This window comes from Ambystoma mexicanum, chromosome 5q, assembly GCF_040938575.1.
Source record: "Ambystoma mexicanum isolate Mex_15411 chromosome 5q, UKY_AmexF1_1, whole genome shotgun sequence".
In the NCBI taxonomy this organism is placed as follows: Eukaryota; Metazoa; Chordata; class Amphibia; order Caudata; family Ambystomatidae; genus Ambystoma; species Ambystoma mexicanum.
In genome coordinates this window covers 1,326,863,322-1,326,884,195 of record NC_090933.1, presented here as the reverse complement: position 1 = coordinate 1,326,884,195, position 20,874 = coordinate 1,326,863,322, and the positions used below count along the sequence as shown (strand labels likewise).

Below are 20,874 nucleotides of genomic sequence, written 5' to 3'. Positions count from 1 at the left end.
ACAATGCCTTAAGGGCCGCAACAGGCATCTCACGCAGGGACCACATTTCTGGGGTCAGGAGGCAGGTACACTGGCTAACTGTCAAGGAAAGGATTGTCTTCAAAACACTGGCCCTCACACATGTCTTCATGGCCGGCACCCCCCTACTTAGCACACAGGATCACCAAACAGAGCGCCTCCAGACCATCTAGGTCTGCCTATGCCAATCGTATCACTGCACCTCCCACGTAGAGCACGTGCTGGGGGTACCAGTTTCCCAACCATGGCCGCAACATTTTGGAACACCCTCCCAGCCCTAATCAGGATGATTGATTCTCATGCAGCTTCAAAACCAGGCTATTTGTCTGAATGGCCCATCCCATCATGCTATGCATTTTTCGATCTGTGTTCTTCCTGTCGCTCATTTACTGTTTGTTCTGTAAAGTAACTTATTAGCCTGTAACCAAGCAAATTGTATTACGCATTTCTCCATGGGCCGCACTCCTGTAACCCTCAAGCAAGCTCTCTTAGAAGTCCTTATAGCGCCTCAATGCCTGTGGGCTGTAGCGCACTCCAAATTCAAAAATAAAATAAATACATTCCAGCATAAATCTGGAATAGAGGTGGTCCCACTAATTAAAACAAATGAATCGCCTCTGTTTCAGGACGCAGTTTACACAGAGTCAGGGAAAGAGATTTAAACACAAATGGAGTTCCTAACAATTTATTTTTAATGTGAACAGTGACATATTGGCTGAAGCTCAATATTCATTTCATCAGCATTTCACTCAGTGTATGAATCCCAGTGGGAGACTTTTACATTAGACATGTCAGTTTATCCAAGACCAGCTTTATTTTATAAACACTATTCCTTCTTGGAATTTAGAGAACAGCTGTGATATTACACCCACAACTCTCATTTCAGACAGAAAGGCACCATTTCATTTCCAAATTTGCACGACTTTTATTGTCTCACAACACAGTGCATATTTCTATTCCATTTGCCCTTTCTACTCTATTCACAGAATGACACTTTTCTAAAATACATGTCCACATAATTTGACATCTTCTCTGTGCCCTGCTCATCAAACCAATTTCTTTTAAGTTAGTGCTTTAATAGTGGGCATGCACCCTCCCTTGTGTAATTGCACCTCCATATGTCGATCCCAGGCTAGGGAACCATCTACTAATCCTAAATCTCCGACAGAGATAGGCAATAGTGTAATACACTAGAGGGGATATTGGGGAGAAAAGGAAACTAGAGCTGTAGAACACACTACACAAAGTGGAAACACTGCAGCATTCAGCGAGGATGGCACTCCTGGTGAGGCATGCATTTCTTGGAAGCTGACTTCTAGCGTAATATTGGAGATTCCAGTTTTATGAGGCATTATCCATGTTTTCCCTTTGCAAAACAGTCTTTGCTCATGTGTTGTGCCAAGCTTAGTCTAATTGCCATGTGAGAATATAGCCTTCTCCATTTTTATTATTCAGGAGGGCTCCAAATAATTGAAATTTGCAGTATTTTAATCCCTGTGTGTTGATGTTGAAAGTAAAAATACTTTATGGGGGTGGACAAATTAATTACCAGTAGAGGCTTTTCTAATGGATACCTTCCTGCCACAGTTTACTCATTTATGATATCCATATCCCAGTGCAGCTGTTCTCTAGAAACATTTCTGCCGTCAGGGAGCTCGGCACAGCTCTATGCTTTTTGCACCAGAAAAGACATGGAGGCCATTGTAAGTAGTGGAGCCACTCTCCCATGACCTCCGTTCCTTTTTCCTCATTCATGACTAAACGGGAGCATGCCAGTGACCAGATATCCAGTTCCATTCATAGTCATTAGTATGTATTGGTAAGCACATCATTTTATGTGTTAGAGACACCCCCATTATGGGCCTCATAACTTTAGCAGTACGGTGTGAACGGCGCATCCATACACCCCATCTCCATTCTGCCCACCGCCACCCGTGAATGGGCAATTACCGGCCCATTCAACGCGTAATGGGCCGGTAATTGCCCATTCACGGGTGGCGGTAGCCATGCATGCCATACAGGGACGGCTACCGCCAACCTCGTAATGAGGCCCTATTCTACTACACAGCAGAGTTACCAAGCATTCGCATGAAAGAAAAAAGTTGAAGAGGGGCCATTAAGAATCGCTGCAAAAAGGGAGTATAAAAATTTGACAATTTAAGACGTACCTTATGACTAAGCCAGTTCCTACACAACGCAGTTCTGCATTTTTTTTTTTATACCTGCATGTGTTGGTGGCTAATAAGATGTCCCTTCCAAGCAAACCCTTTCCCACTCAATGCATTCTTAAGGTTTCCCACCTGTGTGTGTTCTCTGGTGCTTACTAAGAACTCCCTTTGAAGCAAACCCTTACCCGCATTCAGTGCACTCATAAGGCTTTTCACCTGTATGTGTTCTCTGGTGGCTAATAAGGTGTCCTTTCTGAGCAAATCCTTTCCCACATTCAATGCACTCATAAGGCTTTTCACCTGTATGTGTTCTCTGGTGGATAGTAAGGGGTCGCCTCCGAGCAAACCCTTTCCCACATTCAATGCACTCGTAAGGCTTTTCACCTGTATGTGTTCTCTGGTGATTAATAAGATTTCCTTTCTGAGCAAATCCTTTCCCACATTCAATGCACTCATAAGGCTTCTCACCTGTATGTGTTCTCTGGTGGATAGTAAGATCTCTCCTCTGAGCAAACCCACGTCCACATTCAGTGCACTCATAAGGCTTCTCACCTGTATGTGTTCTCTGGTGGATAGTAAGATCTCTCCTCTGAGCAAACCCACGTCCACATTCAGTGCACTCATAAGGCTTCTCACCTGTATGTGTTCTCTGGTGGATAGTAAGGTGTCCCCTCTGAGCAAACCCACGTCCACATTCAGTGCACTCATAAGGCTTCTCACCTGTATGTGTTTTCTGGTGGATAGTAAGCACTGGCTTTGTAGCAAACCCTTTCCCACATTCAGTGCACTCATAAGGCTTCTCACCTGTATGTGTTTTCTGGTGGATAGTAAGATATCTGTTTTCAGCAAACCCTTTCCCACATTCAGTGCACTCATAAGGTTTCTCACCTGTATGTGTTCTCTGGTGGATAGTAAGCACTGGCTTTGTAGCAAACCCTTTCCCACATTCAGTGCACTCATAAGGCTTCTCACCTGTATGTGTTCTCTGATGGATAGTAAGCACTTGCTTTGTAGCAAACCCTTTCCCACATTCAGTGCACTCATAAGGCTTCTCACCTGTATGTGTTTTCTGGTGGATAGTAAGATATCTGTTTTCAGCAAACCCTTTCCCACATTCAGTGCACTCATAAGGTTTCTCACCTGTATGTGTTCTCTGGTGGATAGTAAGCACTGGCTTTGTAGCAAACCCTTTCCCACATTCAGTGCACTCATAAGGCTTCTCACCTGTATGTGTTATCTGGTGGATAGTAAGCTCTCGCTTTGTAGCAAACCCTTCCTGACATTGAATGCACTCATAAGGTTTCTCACCATTATTCGTTTGCTGGTGGCCGATAATGACGTCCATTTGCATGATAGTTATCAAATTCAGTGTACTGATGAGGACATAGGTGAAAAGCCTTGTGGGCAGTAAGTATGTTCTTGAGATGGCAATTGTTCCCACATTTTGTGCACGTATAACGTGTCTTGCCAGTTTATTTTGTCAGGTGCCTTCTCTTAAGAGGAGCCTTTTCAATTAACCTTTTCCAAATTCAGAGCTCAAATGAAAAATACTTTTCTTAGTGCACATCACACAGTCATTTTCATGCTAGATATACTTCTCCCCCAGGATTTACAGAATGAACAGGCTTGGTTACTGGACGTTACCACAAAGGGGTTGCATGGATGGAAGCCATCATGTATCAACAGGCTTCGCAGGCCCAGTCCCTATTTACTCTGAAAAGTCAACTTCACCCCAAATGTGCGCACTTCTAAGATGCTTGAAAATTGCATATTCCAAGAACGAGGCTTTTCACCGCAATAGTCCAGAGAATCGAACAATCACTTTTTTTGCATTTCTGGGGCTGTCACCTATTAACGTAAAAGGAGAAGCACATTATTAGTTTCAATACGTTCACAATCGCAGGCAGCATATTTAATAAGACTCTACCCAGTAGTAGTGATGTTACGTAGTAACTTATTTGACTTTGAAGTGCAATCTATTGGGGAAAAGGCACCCTAATGGGTGGCAGAAGTGGTGCTCCAATGGGAACATTTAGTGGAACAGAGGTAACATGCAGCAGGAATAATACGATTCATTTTTATTTAGAAATGTTTTGCATCCAAAACGCTAGGGAAAAAAACACAGGCTTGGTGAACAAACTAAATGCATATTTTATATCTTTATTCAGAAATGACCAAATTAGCACATGGAAGCTCCCATTTTCCATACACAAATGATAAAAAGCAGGCGTTTGCCACCAATCGGACGCCTGCTTGACCAGTCCATTATGTAATCACTGATGACTTGTGTATTGGCCCCAAACATGAATAATATAACCCAACAAACAGCACTATCGAGGAAACAAGGACAGAATTGTGATTTTGAAAAGGAAAGCGCCAATCTCTTCCCATGGTGAGAATGGCACATGCCATGCTGCCACTACATTCAAAACATTGACTTTAAACCTAGATAAACTGGAGAGGAGGGATGGATTTGGAGTTTGTGTCAGAGATCAAAAGAATAAAAAGTGTATGAAAGACTCTGAACTCCACACCATCACCCCATTTGCCTTCCTAATCGTTTATATAAATGCCCCCTTGCCAAGTACTAAATTTAACTGGCCAGAGGGATCCCACTTCCGTTTCCCTGTACAAAATACCAGTGTCGTTTTCAGGAGGTGGTACACACTCTGTTTTACTGTTAAGGACTGGGTGTTTATGTGTCTGTTACTTACCAGGCTCCCCATACCTGACCCACACCCCTTTTTGTGGATTCTGATCCTTGCACCTTAGGTTCAATCTCAGCGTGCCCTTGTACGCCCTGTGCTGGGATCAAAAACTGCTTTCATCACATCCCGGTAACTAATGGGGATGTTGCCCATCACCATTGATATCCACAAATTGATGCCACCATTTAGTGATTACACACATGATTCCCGTTGATCTAATGTGGAGATTCTACTCAACCTACTCCAGGGGAATCTGCTCAACATAATCCCACAGATCCATGACCTGAAAGGGACGAGAATTCCAAAGCCTGCATCTCTTGCAACCCATATGGCAGCGACCCTGGAATAAGATGTACGTACATGTTAATAGTATGCATAGTCACCCCAACTGTCCACCTGTTTCTCTGCCAGACCGACATTTATTGTGGGTCTAGTGTAGGTAGCTATCACCACAGTATATGCGAGAACCTTTGATCATTCCAGTATGGGGACAAACACCAGTTTGAGGTGACACAATGAAATCATTTTTTGGGAGTGCTCTATGCTCGGAGTGGATAATCCTTCCAAGACAAGCTCCCCCTCATCTGTTCTCAGGTGCATCATCTGCGTAGCCACCACCTTAGGCTGTGTGAGCTTAACCACCCTCCTGAAGCAATACCTCTTTTTAGGCTGTCAAGACCGACAATATTCATCAATCTTGGCCTAAACATATCCTTGTGTGGCACATATCAATCTCGAGTCCCCTTTAAATCCAATTTCTGCACTCCCCGAATGTTGATCCATTTATCTGGCCACAATGTACTATAATAAGAGATTGCAATAAAAAAGTAGAATGCCCTGCTGTACCTCAACACCCCCAATCCTAGTCTCTACATGCGTGCTGCTGAACTCGCCTAGTGAAAACTAATTAAAAACTCCATCATTCAGGTTCTTTACTAATAAGCAGAATGAGCCAGAGTCCTGCCCTTGACCCAGTCCCCTCCCAACATAGCAAAGACCATTGATCCATTCATGAGACATATCTTTATCATCTTCCTCTACCACAAACGTAATGCACAGGTTTTCCCAGATCCTTGCATTGTTTCACAAGTTGGTGAACTGCTCTCAGCTGGGCTGTCAGGAACCTACAGCTGAACACTACCACAAGTTGGCAATGTAATTCTAGCAGGAGTAAAGGCTGTGCATGGCCCAGGCCCTCTGCCTCCCTGCATCATTGTTTTCGCATCAGCCTGCTGTGATACTGTGAATGACTTTGCCTGCCAGTGCTTGGTCTATTAAACCGCACCTTGCTGCTGCCTTCAGCCATGCCCATCTCTCTCTGTACTCTAGTGCCTGGCTATTACTGTCAATGCTTCCTTTTCCCAGGACGTCTGCCCAATGGACCATCCCACCATGGTAGGGGCAATCCTGCAGGAAGCCTGAGCAACGGGTTGGTGGGAGATCTCTGGAAAGCCTAGATATGGATTGCTCATTCATTCTTTCCACAGCCTCACAGGTGTTGTATTGTGCTGTTGCCTTCCACAGCCCTTCTACTCTGCATGCATGAGGAACGAGGCATACACCTCTACAGACCAGATGATCCATGTCCACTTGCCTTTCTGACATACGCCCGGCAGGGTAGTATTGGAAGGTTTGGGAGTCTGTGTAGGCTCACATGAGATGCCATTTTGGCAAGCATATAGTCTAAGACGGTGTATATGCAAAGCTATCATGGTCTAGATTAAGTAGCGAGCACCAACGTTACTTGAGAAACTAAAAACCAAACTGGGGTGACATCTGTGAAGCAACTCACATTATTGTTGGTCTCCAAATTAATGTATTCTATGCAAATGGACTCCATAAATTTGTTATAAGTAAATCTTTCTCCGTTGGGTAATTGTTAGCTAAGCCCAAATTGTCTGGTTATTACTTACAATCTATTACTGTTGTGTGTTTACATTAGAAGTACGCAAGATAATGAATACACATTTCCTATAACGTAAAAATCCACATTATAAAATCATCCATTTTAATTGATACGCACTAGAAAAGGTAAACTCAGAACAAAGATCGAAGTACCTCGACGCCATAGGTCCACCAACCACTTGTAAAACGCAAAGTCAAGACACCTGCATTTTTTATTGAATGATTCAATGATCTTTCTTTAATAGAGAGGGCCCGAAAGCCTCCTTTAATCCATCATTCTAGGATGAGCTAGAGCAACCCTAACTTTCTCAAAAACACACAAACTTAAGGCTAATCAAACAATGCCTAACATGTCAGCAAACCTCCATTACAAAATTACATTTTTTTATTTTACAACAAAACAATGTAAACAAACAAAATCTCAACAATCCATATCATTCAAATACCACGGGAACCTATGTGTGCATTATTGTGCCAACTGTTTATGCTAAACAGTTGGCACAATGAAATCTCTTGGCATGCTGAAATCCGCACCACCATGAAATCTCTTCTTCATCCCCCGCCCTGACCTTCAACTTCTCGCTTACATCCTATTCTCCCTCCTACCCTCTCCTTTCCCTCCTATGCCTCCTCCTATCCACTTGAAACTTCATCTATATTCCCCATATTGACTCCCTCTTCTCTTCCCTTACTCCTCACCCCTCTGTTAGGCAGAAACCTGTGCAGTTCCCTCTGGGACCACTGCAAAAGATTTCAGACTACAGGTGTTTGGCAGTAAACCCACTTGGTAGCAGTCTGTACCACCCAGATGTACCTGGTAGCTGTGGCTGAGCAGTCAGACTTCTCTCAAGAAGTTAGGCAGTATACAGAGCATACATAATAGGTACAGAGGCACAGTAGTAAAAGCAAACACTGACCAGAGCTGGGTGTAAAAGTATATATTTATTTAAAAGATACTCATAAATTACACTAGCACAGAAAAGGTAAGTAAGTTCAAAACACAGTCACTATTACTATATGTACATCCCTAGTTATTTGTTGGACAAGTCTTAGTTAACACCACTTATTTCCAGACAGAGGTGAGCGCTTAACGTTAGATGGCACTCCAACAAGTTAGTTAAAAGGGAGGTAAAAAGGCAGAATTAAGAAAGTAGCAAGGCAAAACACTTTTCAGAGGCTCACAGTAAGTTCAGGAAGGCAGTCTATTGAGGAGCAAGGAAGTTCAGTTGCCAGGCCCACTTTAGGGAGAGCCAGGCGAAATATGCCCAAGATCACACAATGTCACAAAGTCTTCAAAAGTCTTTACAGGTGAGTAAGAAAGGTTTTGCTAAGTTCAGAAAAGTTTAGTTAGGGTGTCCCAGGCTTACCCAGGTTCGAGAGCCGAGGGCTAAATCTACCTCGTACAATCGGTGTCAAGGGAAGCCGGGCGGAACACAATACCTTTAAAATGGAAAGGATCCTCCAGCGGTGGCAGTTCCTGGCAGTGGGTGCAAGTCGCGGCGTCATCCAGAGGAAGAGAAGATCTCGACGTGGAGGAAAGCTGAAGGTCGTTGCACTGCCATGGAAGAAACCAGCCGTGGAGTTTTCCGGTTAAAAGGATGTTACCCCCTCTTTCGCGGTTGAGGTAAAAAGTGGTATCCCGGTTGCCGGGGTGCTTGGCACAGGCAAGGCGGCCACGAGATGCTCCAGGGAGGCGAAAAGGAGGCAGAAACTGGTTGTCCCCACCAGTCAAGGGAAGAAGACTCTCCGGACTGGAGATCTCCTCTGTTGTTGGGAAGTGGTGAGACGGTTCAGCAGGGCTCCACCGGTGGTGTCGTCGTTGCAGGTCGGCTCAGCTTCTCCCTCTTCGGCTTCTTAGGTCCTGTGGCGACTTCTTCAGTTTCAGTCCCCAAAGCCCTGCTTTTATGCAGCAAACCCCCATTCACCATTCCTAGCTGTCACTCAAACATGCTAAGTGGTGAGCCGGGGGGCTCACCACTGGGCCAATCACACAAGAGTGCGACTTGAGTTGCCAAGGCAACTCAGTCCAGGGTGCCTAAATCCCCCTCCCACACATCCTGTAGCCCCAGACATAGTGGCACCACTTTGGAGGGCTTCTGTGCAGAAGCCTGCCAAAAGTGGAACAAAGGCTCGACTCGGGTTCAGGGTTACTGAAGTGAACACAGACGCCATTTTGGCGGTGAGTTCTGGCAAAAAATCCCAACCGGTGAATTTATATTAAATAAATAAACCAGCGGTATCTTTAACATTGCACCAAAAAGTGGTGCATTAAAATCAATGGGAAATCCCATTGGGAAATATTCCGGTGGAATATTTCCGTGGTATCCACTGCCACCAGCCAGAAACTCAGCGAGGGGGGACGGGACAATACCCCCTTGACAACAGACCCAGGGGCAATCTAATTGCCCCTACCAGTACTTCCACAGTATGATGGTTTGTACTGGTTTAGTTCATAAGTCAAGACTAGTAAAGTCAATGGTGACTTTACAGACCCAGGGAGACAGTACTCAGTCCCAGGGTGCGGAGTCTATGTTTGGGGGTCACTATGACACCCCTGTGTTACTGCACTGAGGGTGCAGTGTAACACACATTCAAAAACCAAGGATAGCCTATGGGGAAAATGCCCCCGAAGTCACAGAAACACACTCAAAGCATGCCCAAGAGTGAGGGTAAAAGAGTCTCACTCTTGGCAGGAGAAAAAAAAAAAATAAACCCCAAAAATCCAGCAAAGCTGCTGGGGGACTCACTAGGTTAGGAAATTCAGCCTAAACAGAGAATTCTCCCTAACACCCTCCCTTCACCTTTCTACTACCTAGGTAAATTGTTCTACATATTGCTTCATTGGTTTGTTTCATGTTTGTAAATATGCTTCCATTTCATTATTTTTTGTAATCATGTTGAAATAATGTAAAGCACTTTGGATTAAAGCGCTATATAAACCTTATAAATACAAATAGACCTACACTGCAAATCAATGAACACATTTGAAGACACTAATGAGATTTTAATGTGACATTTATATCTAATCGGTTGTCTGACACGCTGTGTTACAGCTGCAATTGAGCCATTCTCAGATAAAAAAATAACACTGGCAGGCCCTATATACACAGCATAACGTTTGATGTTGCTGCTAGACAGAGCTTATTCAAATAGGTTTCAGAAGGATGTGTTTTGGGTGGGGAAGGGTAGGTAGCGAGTGGGAATTGCCATAGAGATTGACCAGGCAATAGGCAGTCAATTGAGTCAGTAAAATGCCAAACAGACAAGCGGTGTGTCCTTCACTCCTATCTGATCTCCCTCTTAACGATACTCTAAGGCAAAACATTGGCTTCTAGCACCAGCTAATACCCAAAACTAAGAAGGGGTGTACACATAACATGCAATCATCTGGTCACCCCTCCTTTAGTAATAAAGGGAAGTAAGATGGTCAGTTTTCACAACATGATTGTTCAATTTAGGTAAACAAAGAGAAATAATGTTTCTTAGAGGAGAGCTAGTCAATAATTAAAGTGGTATCCATAGTTTGCTAATGATGTGCTAAACCTTTAAGGTTTGGTTCAGTTGTGCAACTATTGAATAGTCAAAGATGATTGTTGCACGAGACGTTGACGGAGGGCGTGCTATAAAAGGGCAGGGTGACATTCTTGGTGTTCCAACCGCATCGGGAGAAGTACAGAAAAGCCAACTGCTTTTGGGTAATACAATTCTTTTTACAGGTATTGGTATCAATGGAAAGTTAAAGACAACAGGCGGTCAATTCAAATGGAAGGCACTCAAATCATTATCAGGTATTGCTATTATGTGCAAGGTACTTGCACAATTTTGCACGAGTTTTCCTTGCTGGAGCTTTGACACTCCTTCCCACGTTTGGACACCTCTCACCCTTAACTAGTCATGGTCGCCATTGCTGAGAGGCGGGGGGGGGGCGGGTGATGCGAGAAAAGGGATGGCCTTGAGGGGTCAGGCATAAGCTATTTTTTTTCTTGCGCGAAACCAAGCACTTCCACTGGCTCCCAGATGCTGCAAGGATTACATTCAAGACCCTCTGCATGTTCCACAAGGCTTTCTGGGGCATGTGACCCCACTACATCCAACTCTCTCTCCCGAAATACCTACCTGCTAGAGCTCTTTGGTCACTGAGCTCCAACTCTCTCGCAGATCAGATGTTTCTCCAAGCAGAGAGTAAGGGGAAAGAGCTCTCCTCCACAGGTGGCTTACGCTGGGATGGCCTTGTGAGCCAGATCGCCTTAAGTTCCGGAAGCTTCTCAAGACCCTCCTTTTCTTCTTCCCTCCCTCTCCTACTCCCCTACCACAGTGACTCAAGACCTTCCCTTTTCTCTTTTCCTTCCCTCTCCCCTGCCAATGTTACCCCTCTGCCCTGGCATGGTTCCTTCAGAGTCTTACAGGGCACCAGCCCCCTGGTCCAATCCACCCATGTTCTCCCCAGAACCACCACGCCCTCCCTCCCACGCCCCCCCCCCCCCCCCGGCCTGCTCATGACCGGATGGCCATTCCTTCCCTCTCAATTGCACTTAGCTTTGTCCCCCTTCTCTTCCCCGGCCCTGTGCTTGTCACGGGCCCAACTGCCTTGTTCCAGCACTTCTGGTTACTGCACTTGCATGATCTCAATGTCACATGGCCTAGTAAGATCACTTTTCGTCTCCCTTGTTTCCACCCCACCCCCCAGTCTTGTTGCACCACAAAACACTTGTGTATAGGCGCATTACAAATAAACCATATCGAGAACTACCGATTTTCTACCGCTATACACAGTTACATGAAACTACACAGGGAGATATGGTACCTCGACGTAACCAGAACAGCCAGGTCTGTGGCTCAATGGACTAATGCATCGACTACAGGGCCTTTGTTTGACCTCATGGTCACAGGTTCGAATCCTAGCAGGTTCCCTCAGCCCTTCTTCCTTCCGAGATTGATAGGAGTACCATTAAGTTGGGTAACAATAAACAGCTATTAGCGCCAAGATGCCCCTACGGGGGTGAACGTGAGCTTTATAAATACACTGGTTATGTTACAGAGTTGCTAGCGCTATACTTGGTACCCAGCATAACCGTAACTACTGAGTTGTGTGGTGGGTCAGAAGAAGGAGTCGGACACACTGAGGACATTAATATTTTTAATGAAATTATAATTAAAAGGCCCATATTTCCCTATTGTAGAGGGAATACTCTACCCATCTAAAGGAACGTGCTAGTCATTTGTCAGGAAGTCTAATGTAAACGTGTCCTCCTTCCAAACTAACTATCTGACCCTACCACTATATCAAATGAATTTAAATAGACCAGGAGAGTTTCTTATATTTGCCTGGTCTTCTCTTCAGATAATCTATTTACTTTTCTCTGTGGTACAGATATTTCTTGACATAGTCTCCTTGAATCGTCTCCGAGATCAGTTCTTAGTTTTCGTGCTTTCTGTGGTCCTATATTTAGAATGTTCTCTGGCAGCGGTTCCTCACATTGTCGTCCCTTGTAGACACTTCCCAGTCTCTAATTTCAGGCTTTCGCGAGTTGGGGTATCTTGACCCCTTATCAGGCTTTCCTAGTCATGAATTGATGGTCTAAAAATCTCTCCTCTTTTATCCTGTTCATACAGTGTCTTCCCTACCTCCTAGGGGGACTAGTTTCCACTCTGTGTGTTCCCCCCAACTGGTTTGGGTAATGCCCTTTTATATATTATTTTCACTTCAGCGGACAAGGAGCAGAATTCCTACAGAAGAAAATAACAGTCTACAAACCAACAAGACCCCTCCGATCGAGCAACGAAATCCGCCTGGAACTCAAAACCAAACGTCAAGAAAAAGCTTGGAGGCACCTCCTTCTACCACTTAGCCGCAAAAACCTGGAACATCCCAAAGGAAATAAACACTGAAGATCACCTAAAATTCAGGAAATCACTAAAAACCTGGCTCTACAACACCAGCCTGGAAAACAAAACTGGTAAAAAGGATAACTAAATCGAAAAGACATGGACATCCCTGACCGGGGAGAGTAAAGCCCACGGCAGCTGGACGGGTGACATCGGATAGACAGGAACACAGGCGGCACGCACGGAGACTGAGTCGACTAACCCCACCAACACTTCGCCCGCCCCTTAATTTATTTACCGCCAGGTACCACATTGGTGTGGTATTATCGAGACACTGGCAATCTCCCCCACTACCTGAGAGGTAGTCATTGGCAGGACCACTAGAGTCTAAATGGAGGATAAGGGGAGCTATCAGAGATCATATTAGAGGCAGGGACTAGAGGAGTATGGAACCTGCATGCCAGTCAGACCCAGATCAGGACAGAGACGCAAAAGGGGAGACTACGCAAGCCGAGCGCTTCAATTCAGGATAGAGATGAAAACTAGCCAACCCTACTAACAATTTCCCTTTCTGCATACACCTCTCAAACCAAACACAACCAAAACCTACCGCACAAACTTCACTACATGGCAACAACAAAACAAAAACACACACAGCCTTGCACAACAGTACACGACGACTACCGGCCGCAAACACCCACAGGCCCAGCCAACGGACCCACCGGGCTGAGGCCGCCAACAGCACATCACTGCTCTCTTGCACTTTTCCTGCTTCCTCCCACTAACTCATCCTCCCCTCCTCTTTCAGAGCCGCCAGAGCGCCAAGGGACCACTACAGTGGTGAAAGTGTGCAGTACAAATGTCCTTTAACATTGACTTCTCTTGTTAACTGGCTTCTTTTTACTATTTTGTCCTCAGGACTGGGACAGGATTCTCATCTGATAACCCTCTTTCCTAACCGCAAAGTATAAATTAGTTTGACATAATTGATTAGCAGAGCATGCTTTTCTAATATGATAAGTCATCTATAACACACCTGTACACAAGCACGAAAAGCCAAGGCAGGGAGGACAAAACAACAATCTTACTAGGCCTCGTGTCATTCAGAAAGTGCAAGTGCAGGGGGAAGGGAGCGGGAGAAGTGCCGAGGGGGGCGGGAGATTGGGGGGGGGGGGGGGAGGCAAGAGGGAATGAGAGTGCAAGTAACTAGTAAGTGCTGCCAGGAAATGGCTCATAGGTGCAGGGGGTCAGGGGATTGCAGGGTTGAAGATACAGTCCCTTAAGTGGCTGGGTAGCCCGGAGGCAGTGCAGGGGCAATTGATCATGCAGGAGCCTGAACCTGTAATATCATTGGGTGGCCAGGTAGCCAATATGCGCAGCAGTCGGGGACATCAGCAAAGGTGAGGCAGGTGAGGCAGAGAGAAAGCGGAAGTGTAACATCCCCATGTCTGACAATCTCTTCCCATTACTGGGTGAATGTTGTTAATCAGTCCTAGGAACCGCCACTTAGCGGGACACAATCCAGGGACTGAAAGTGACCACTGCATCCACGACACCTGGACCCTCTGCAACCGAACTAAGGGATCCCAGTGAATTTAGGAACCCTAGTGGTGGTTCTTAGCTTAATTGGAATAAGGGGGACAAGCTTGCATAGGAATTATACCGCGCACACACCCATAAAAGGGATTAAGGGGTGGAAGGTAGTCGTCACCCTATCATGATTGGTGTAGTTCTAGCCAAGGCCCCAGATGTTTTTTTTTAAAGGATTAAGGTGACTGCTTTTTAATGGAAAATATAAGCAGTAGAACATTTGCTTACATTGTAAAGAGCATGGGCCCCCCTGGACATCCTTTAAGCCCCACCAAAGGGGAGAGGGCAACTTGTAGGTGGGGGGCCAGAAATGATAGGTTTACTTAAAGCAGGGGGGGGGGGGGGGGCTAAGTATGAAAAGGTTTGAAGACCACTGTATTAGTGTGATCAGATTGAGAAAGAACACCTAACCTCCCACACAACTGGAACAATATACTCATCTGTTGGCTTTAAAGATTCTTGACTCACTACAAAACATTCTTCAAATTAAAGGCCACTGGGTCTACGTAACTTAACAGGGAAAGGCTCCACGCTAGAGGGCTTGTGTATGATTGGAGGGTTTACTATGATGAATGGCTGAGCCCAGAGTCTGCTGAATAAAAGCAAGTATAGGAGATTGATTAAATCATCACCATAAAAGCTTTATTTTGACATACGTCATAAAAGCACATACAATTTGTATTGTAATAAGAATAAAATAAAAATACAATGAATCTCAACATTCATAAATATTACACCCTATTGCACAGCATTGGTTTATTTTTTATTTATTGAGCATTTGTTAGGTGCTTGTACAAGAAGTAAATTGTGTTTCAAAGCGGCCACAGGGAAACAGGGAGGGAACATGGGAGAAAACAATACACTGGAGGATAAAGACAAACCTACTAGGCCATGTGAGCATTCAGAGCATGCAAGTGCAGAGGAGAGGGGTAGAGTGGGGGGGGGGGGGGTGGGGGGACGGTAAGTGCTGAAGTGCTTGGGAGTGAGCAGCAGGTGTAAAAGTGCAGGCCTACAGTGGCGAAGGCGGTTCAGGTCAAGGCAAGTGCAGCGCGAAGGCAGTGGCGGAGGTGTTCGGGGCCCTGGCCTTCCACACCCAATCACAGCGACTGAGATTAGCAGAGGTGAAAAGGAAAGTCTTGAGGAGCTTCCGGAATTTGAGGAGATGCGGCTCAAGAAGAAGGGGGAGGCTATTAAATAAGAGGGAGCCAACTGAGGAAATATTTGCCTCCGGCCCTCTGTTTAGCAAAACGATTGACACGCACATAGTTGGTACCAGAGGAATGTAGAGGTCTAGAGGGTGAGTATTTAGTATGAGCAAGTTGTAGATAGCGTGGCCCCAGAAATCCGTATTGGATGATACAAAAGGGATTTGGACTGCAACTCATAGCCAGTGAAGAGATTTTAGGGAAGGAGCGATGCAGTCCCTAGGCTTGAGGCCAAGGATAAATCTTGCTGCCCTATTCTGTATTAGCTGCAGGGGTCATAGAGAGGATGAGGGTAGATTCAAGAGAAGGCTGTTGCATTAGTCTAGCCTAGAGAGAACCAGAGCTTTGGTAACAGTGAGCATTTGTGGGAAAGTGAGAAATGGGAGAATTCCTTTGAGAAGGAAGAGTTGAAAGTTTAACTTCTTGGCAATGTCCTGAATGTGCGGGAGGAAGGAAAGAGGAGTTAAAGAGAACTCCAATGTTTGCGGCTTCAGATGAAGGGGGGAGCCCATAAAGGATGGCCAGTCTTGCTGTCATTGAGGCATAGATTGTTGGAGTGCACCAGGACTGGGTGGCAGATAGGCAGTCTGCAAGGGGGTCAGCAGGAAAAAGAATTGTGTCTCATCTGTGTAATACTGGAATCTGGGGAGGAGGAAATGAGGAGTGCCAGCTGAGAAAGTTAAATGTTAACAAGCCAGGGGGGAGAGATTGGAGCCCTGGGGACACCACAGGTGGAGAAAGATAGGTGAAGAGAAGGTGCCCAGATTAACTTGGACGAACAGTTAGGAAGGAGGTCAGCCAGTCCAGTGCCTGCTCCAAGATATGAAGGGTTTCATGGAGCAGTTTTATGAGGATGGAGTGGTTGACTGTGTCAAAGGCAGAGGAGAGTGTCCAGAGATGGGAGCTCGGAATCCAGATTGATGGTTGTGGAGACCGCCAACAAGTTGAGTATGTTAGGTAAGTTAGGGGAAGGCCAGCTTCTCAAGGAGTTTCCCCAAGGAAGGGGTGACGGAAATGGGCGTTAGTTGGCTGGACAGGTAGGGATCTACTGAAGTTCTTTTTTCAGGAGTGGGTGTACAAGGGAGGAGGGGAAATTACCAGTAGTGAGTGAGTGAGAGGCTGGAGAGAGTAGCAAGGGTGCTCAGGATGTCCAGTATGTGACCAGTGCATTGCAGAGGGCCTTGGGACGAAAGAGAGAAGGAGGAGACTGTAGAAGGCTTGGCTAGTTCCCTGCAGATTTTAAAGAGTTCAGCCGTGTTGTTGGATGCACCAGATACCCATGCCTGGATGTGGGCCCTTTTCTTGGCACGGGTAGTCTATCGTCTTTGGAGCAGGCGGCAGGACAGTTTGTCAGAGGGTGAACCCGAGGTTTGCCACTTCAGTTCCGCAGCTCTGCACTTGCGTTTCACGGCTCCAAGTTCAAAGTCATACCAGGTATTGGGCTTGGGAAGCAGGTTTCAGGCGGATCCTCATGAATGGGGCAAGAATGTCCAGAGTGTTAGCAATGGCCAGATGGAGGATGCTGTAGAGTCTGGGTGGGGGCAAAGGGGGATGAAGTTGGGTGTGAAGACAGCACCTGACACTTGTTTCATCGGACAGATGTTTGTGAATGATATTGGCAGGGCTGGAGGAGGTGCGGTCAAAGGGCCGAGGGGACCCAGGTAAGAAGGGAGGAGAGAGTGGTCTGACAAGGAAAGAGGTGTGATCAGTGGCGTGGGAGAGAGGGAAAGGTCAGAGTGGATGAGGGTGTCAAGAGTGTCCTGCTGTGTGGTTTAGACCAGAAGAGAAAATGAAGCGGGAGAGCGAGTTGAAGGAGAGTGGAGACTGCAATAGCAGAGTACAAGTGGATGTTGAAGTCGCCCAAGAATGGAGTTTAGGAGGTTCAGGAGAGAGGAGCAGAAATCAGCCCATTCATAGAGGCACAGGGTGGTAGCACCAGGGGGCCCGTAGACCGTGGCAATGGTCAGAGAGGAGGAGGAGGGAGAGAGAGATGACCAACTTGCAAACCAAGCTCTCAAAGGAAGAGTAGAGCTGAGTGGGTAGGAAGGAGGAAGGAACCCACTCAGGGATAAGGAGCAACCCCACCGCCAGCACAGGTACGTCATGACTTGGAAATGATCTCGTAGCCATCAGGGAGAAGAGTCAAGCCTTAGGGGTCTCGGTTTTACTTATACTAACAAAATTCCAAGCTTGAGATTTGTGTAAAACACAGCCTAACCCTTCAATAAACGCATAATAAAGGTCAAGGCCTCCAATTAAAGCCATGAATGACCCGAGTGTACTGACAATAAGGTTCTATGTGTGATTTGTGTAGAAATGTGACCAACAAGCATAAAACGTTTATATAGTTTGTTATTTAGAAACATGCAATGCAACATGTTAGCTTAGGTGGTGGCCACAGCCTCACCCCAGCATAACCTTCACCCGCGTGGAGCACAGATGTCTGACGTCCATCATCTCGTCAGCCGATCAACCAACCAGGAGGAAGAGATGCCACCCACACCTACAGCACCACACCGCCTGACCAATCGGGTCCAACAGTGTTTTTTGTTAGATTTATCTTGAATACTATAAGAGTGTATAATGATGATTATGATGCAGAGAGTACTTTGGAATATTTCTGAGCTTAGAAATAAATCCTGCCTTGAACTCTTGCAGCCGGTTCTCTGTGCCTCAGTCCCCGTCAGGGGTTTGGTTGTTTGTTTTATTCTTTACTGCACGTAGTAAGACGGGGTAGGCACTAACATTTTGGTGACCCCCCCCGCAACGCGATTTAGAGAGGTGCCTCGAGGCCTGCACCGTACGGCAGCGAGATCCAGGACGCCCCCAGCAAAACCATCGCCTCCACGGTTGACCAGACTGTGCATACCACGAAGAAAGGGTCAAGGGTTCCCGGTTGACGAATACCCGATCGAAAAAGCTGCTCGCCGAGGTGGGCCACGGCTTGGTTGGGGGACGGACCTGAGCGGTGACCCTCGGAGTACCTCACTGAACACGTGAAGTGCCGGTTGCGAAACCTTCAAGGAAGGTAAGGGGGGAAAATATGGGAAGGAGGGAATTAGCAACGGAGGAAGGTAGTCAAGAATAGGGTCTGTGTGAGGCTTTTCTGATCTATCCTTTATATGGCCATTAGGTTTTGTAAAAAGTGAGAAGAAAAGCGGTATCCTAGCCCGAACAGGGTAGAAGGCAGCGCCGCATAGCATTTGTCCCGACCAAGTGCAGAATATAAAGAGAAAATAGAAGGGGTCTCGTATATTGAGTAGACTCGGAGTAGTTTTAGAATATTCTTTTTCCTCAGGCAGAACAGTGAATGTGATATGCAATAACTGCTAGTATTGGTAAAAACGTGTTTTACACATTGTGACCGGCATAATCGAGTGAGGGGTGGAAGGAGACTCGAGGGTACCAGAACATACAAGAAAGGAAGGAAGCAAACAAACATCACCATGGGGGAGTAACGCCATTAGCACATATCTGCCAGCACCTTCCACTATATAGCGACAGGATACAGAAGTATCATGACCAATGGATTACTGAAATCAAAGGGGACGGTGTTATACCGATTTGGCCAGAGGGAGGGTCATTCGATAAAAGAGTATTGATCTAGTATCAACACATTTGCTAGCACGATACAAAGGGAAACAGTTGCAGAACCAAAGGGAAGTATTAGACCTTTGGCAAATATTCGAGGAGATTGCCCCCCCACGGCTGAGGTAGGTACAAGCCGAATGCTAGAAAAACAGAAAATGCCGGAAGTAGTAAGTTGGACACCAAAAGCCGAGTGCTCAACAACTACAACTGAGAGTGAGGTAACGGAAATCGATCCCTTAATGACCAGGCCAGCAGTAGGGTTTAGCGAGCCCCTGTATATACCACCCACCCCCACTCCTCCGTGCAGCGCAACAGCTCCTGCACCCCCACCATATGACAAAGGAGGCCTGTACGGCCCAACGAGCGCTCCTCCTGTGAACTTAGCACAATTAACAGGCGATTTAGACCGCCAACTAGCACACGCACAAATGGAAATAACATGGTTAAGAGCACTATACGACATGAGGACAAATGCTGCCAGGGGGAGGGGAGGTACCCCCGCTGTCAATGGCAGATCTCACACCCTCGATAAGCACAACAAGCAACACAACCCCAGCAGCCTCAGGACAATCTATATCATCACAAGGGACGTCAGCACAGCAAAGGCGGGAACAAGAATGGAAGATGGGACAGTTCCTGTTTCAGTTGAATGACGAACCAATGAGGATTACATGTCCAGCTACCCCAGAGAGTCAACGAAGTGAAGGCCATGGAGGAGGACAGGGCAGCGAGCACGAGGAGGAGCAGGAGGGCAACAATGATCTAGAATCAGAAATAGAGGAAGTATGGGATGATTTAGATGAATACGAAGAGGCAACTGCCGCGGTAGGATCCCCACTGCCAAACTGCCGTTACCTAGAAACACCGGCACCACTATTATGGCAGGGCAGATTAAGACAGCAATCAGGGAACATACTGGTAAGTAAAACCAAGAAAGGGATAACCAGCAAAACAGGAAAGAAACAGATCTTACAGATGTCACTGATGCATAAGGGGGCAGGTGGGCCAAACTATATTCCGTGGGCCCAAATGGACAAAAACAACCTATTAAAACCCCTCCCCCCACTCACGGGAGGGGCGGGTAAATGGATACATGCATCTGAGAAAAACACAGCAGGCGTGCCATTAGCGATAGGTGATGTAAAAAGCTGGTTAGTATCAGCGATCGGGGACCAAGCAGACAATATGGGAAAGAGCAGGGTTCCCAGGGGTAACAATGAGCGTCCCGATGGATCACCATTCAACAATGTTCGAGCACAAGTATGGGACGCATTGCGGCGTGCATTTCCAGACATTCCAGATTTACATTCAGTGATGCAGTGTACAATGGAGGAGAACGAGGATCCTGCGCAATTCATATTGCGGGTGCAAGACCTGGGGCGAAGCGAAACTGGCACGGCATGGAATCAATCCACTGCCTTGTTCTATTTTATCATCAAAAAGGGGCTGCCGAAAGAGGTGCAGAAGGCCTTGGACAAAATAGCTGGGATAGAAAGCAAGGGTTGGCCTGAAATTCAGAGCATAATTGTACATCATTGTAGGAGGATCAAAGAGAAGGAAAAGGAGATTACACAAAGGAGGTTGGCCGATGAAGCGAAACTGGTGCAGACAAAGTTAGTGAAGGTCGCTGCCATTAAGGCCAGTGTAACCGCAGACAGAGAATGAGGGAGAGGAAAACGCGTGAGGAAGGCCAGTCGGGATAGCGGCGCTGTGGGCAGGAGACAAGGACAGTGGAACGGAGAGGAGCAGCCATGCCAAGGATCACAGTGGCAGGACAGACCGTCCCAAGGAAGAGGTGGGTACCGTGGCCAGAGGGGAGGGTTCGGAGGAATGGGAAACAGAGGATATGGTGGGCAAGGACCG

The 20,874-nt window shown here is 46.3% G+C and overlaps 1 protein-coding gene across 1 annotated transcript in view; it reads right to left on the bottom strand.

Moving 5' to 3' along the window:
- Nucleotides 1-687: 687 nt before the first annotated feature.
- LOC138498074 (zinc finger protein 182-like) overlaps nt 688-20,874 on the bottom strand; it is a 65,704-nt gene continuing 45,517 nt past the window's right edge. Inside the window, exon 4 of the mRNA XM_069621923.1 lies at nt 688-4,034. Coding sequence (XP_069478024.1) covers nt 2,368-3,537 — 1,170 coding nt within the window. The 5' untranslated portion in view covers nt 3,538-4,034 and the 3' untranslated portion in view covers nt 688-2,367. The remainder of the gene's footprint in view (nt 4,035-20,874) is intronic.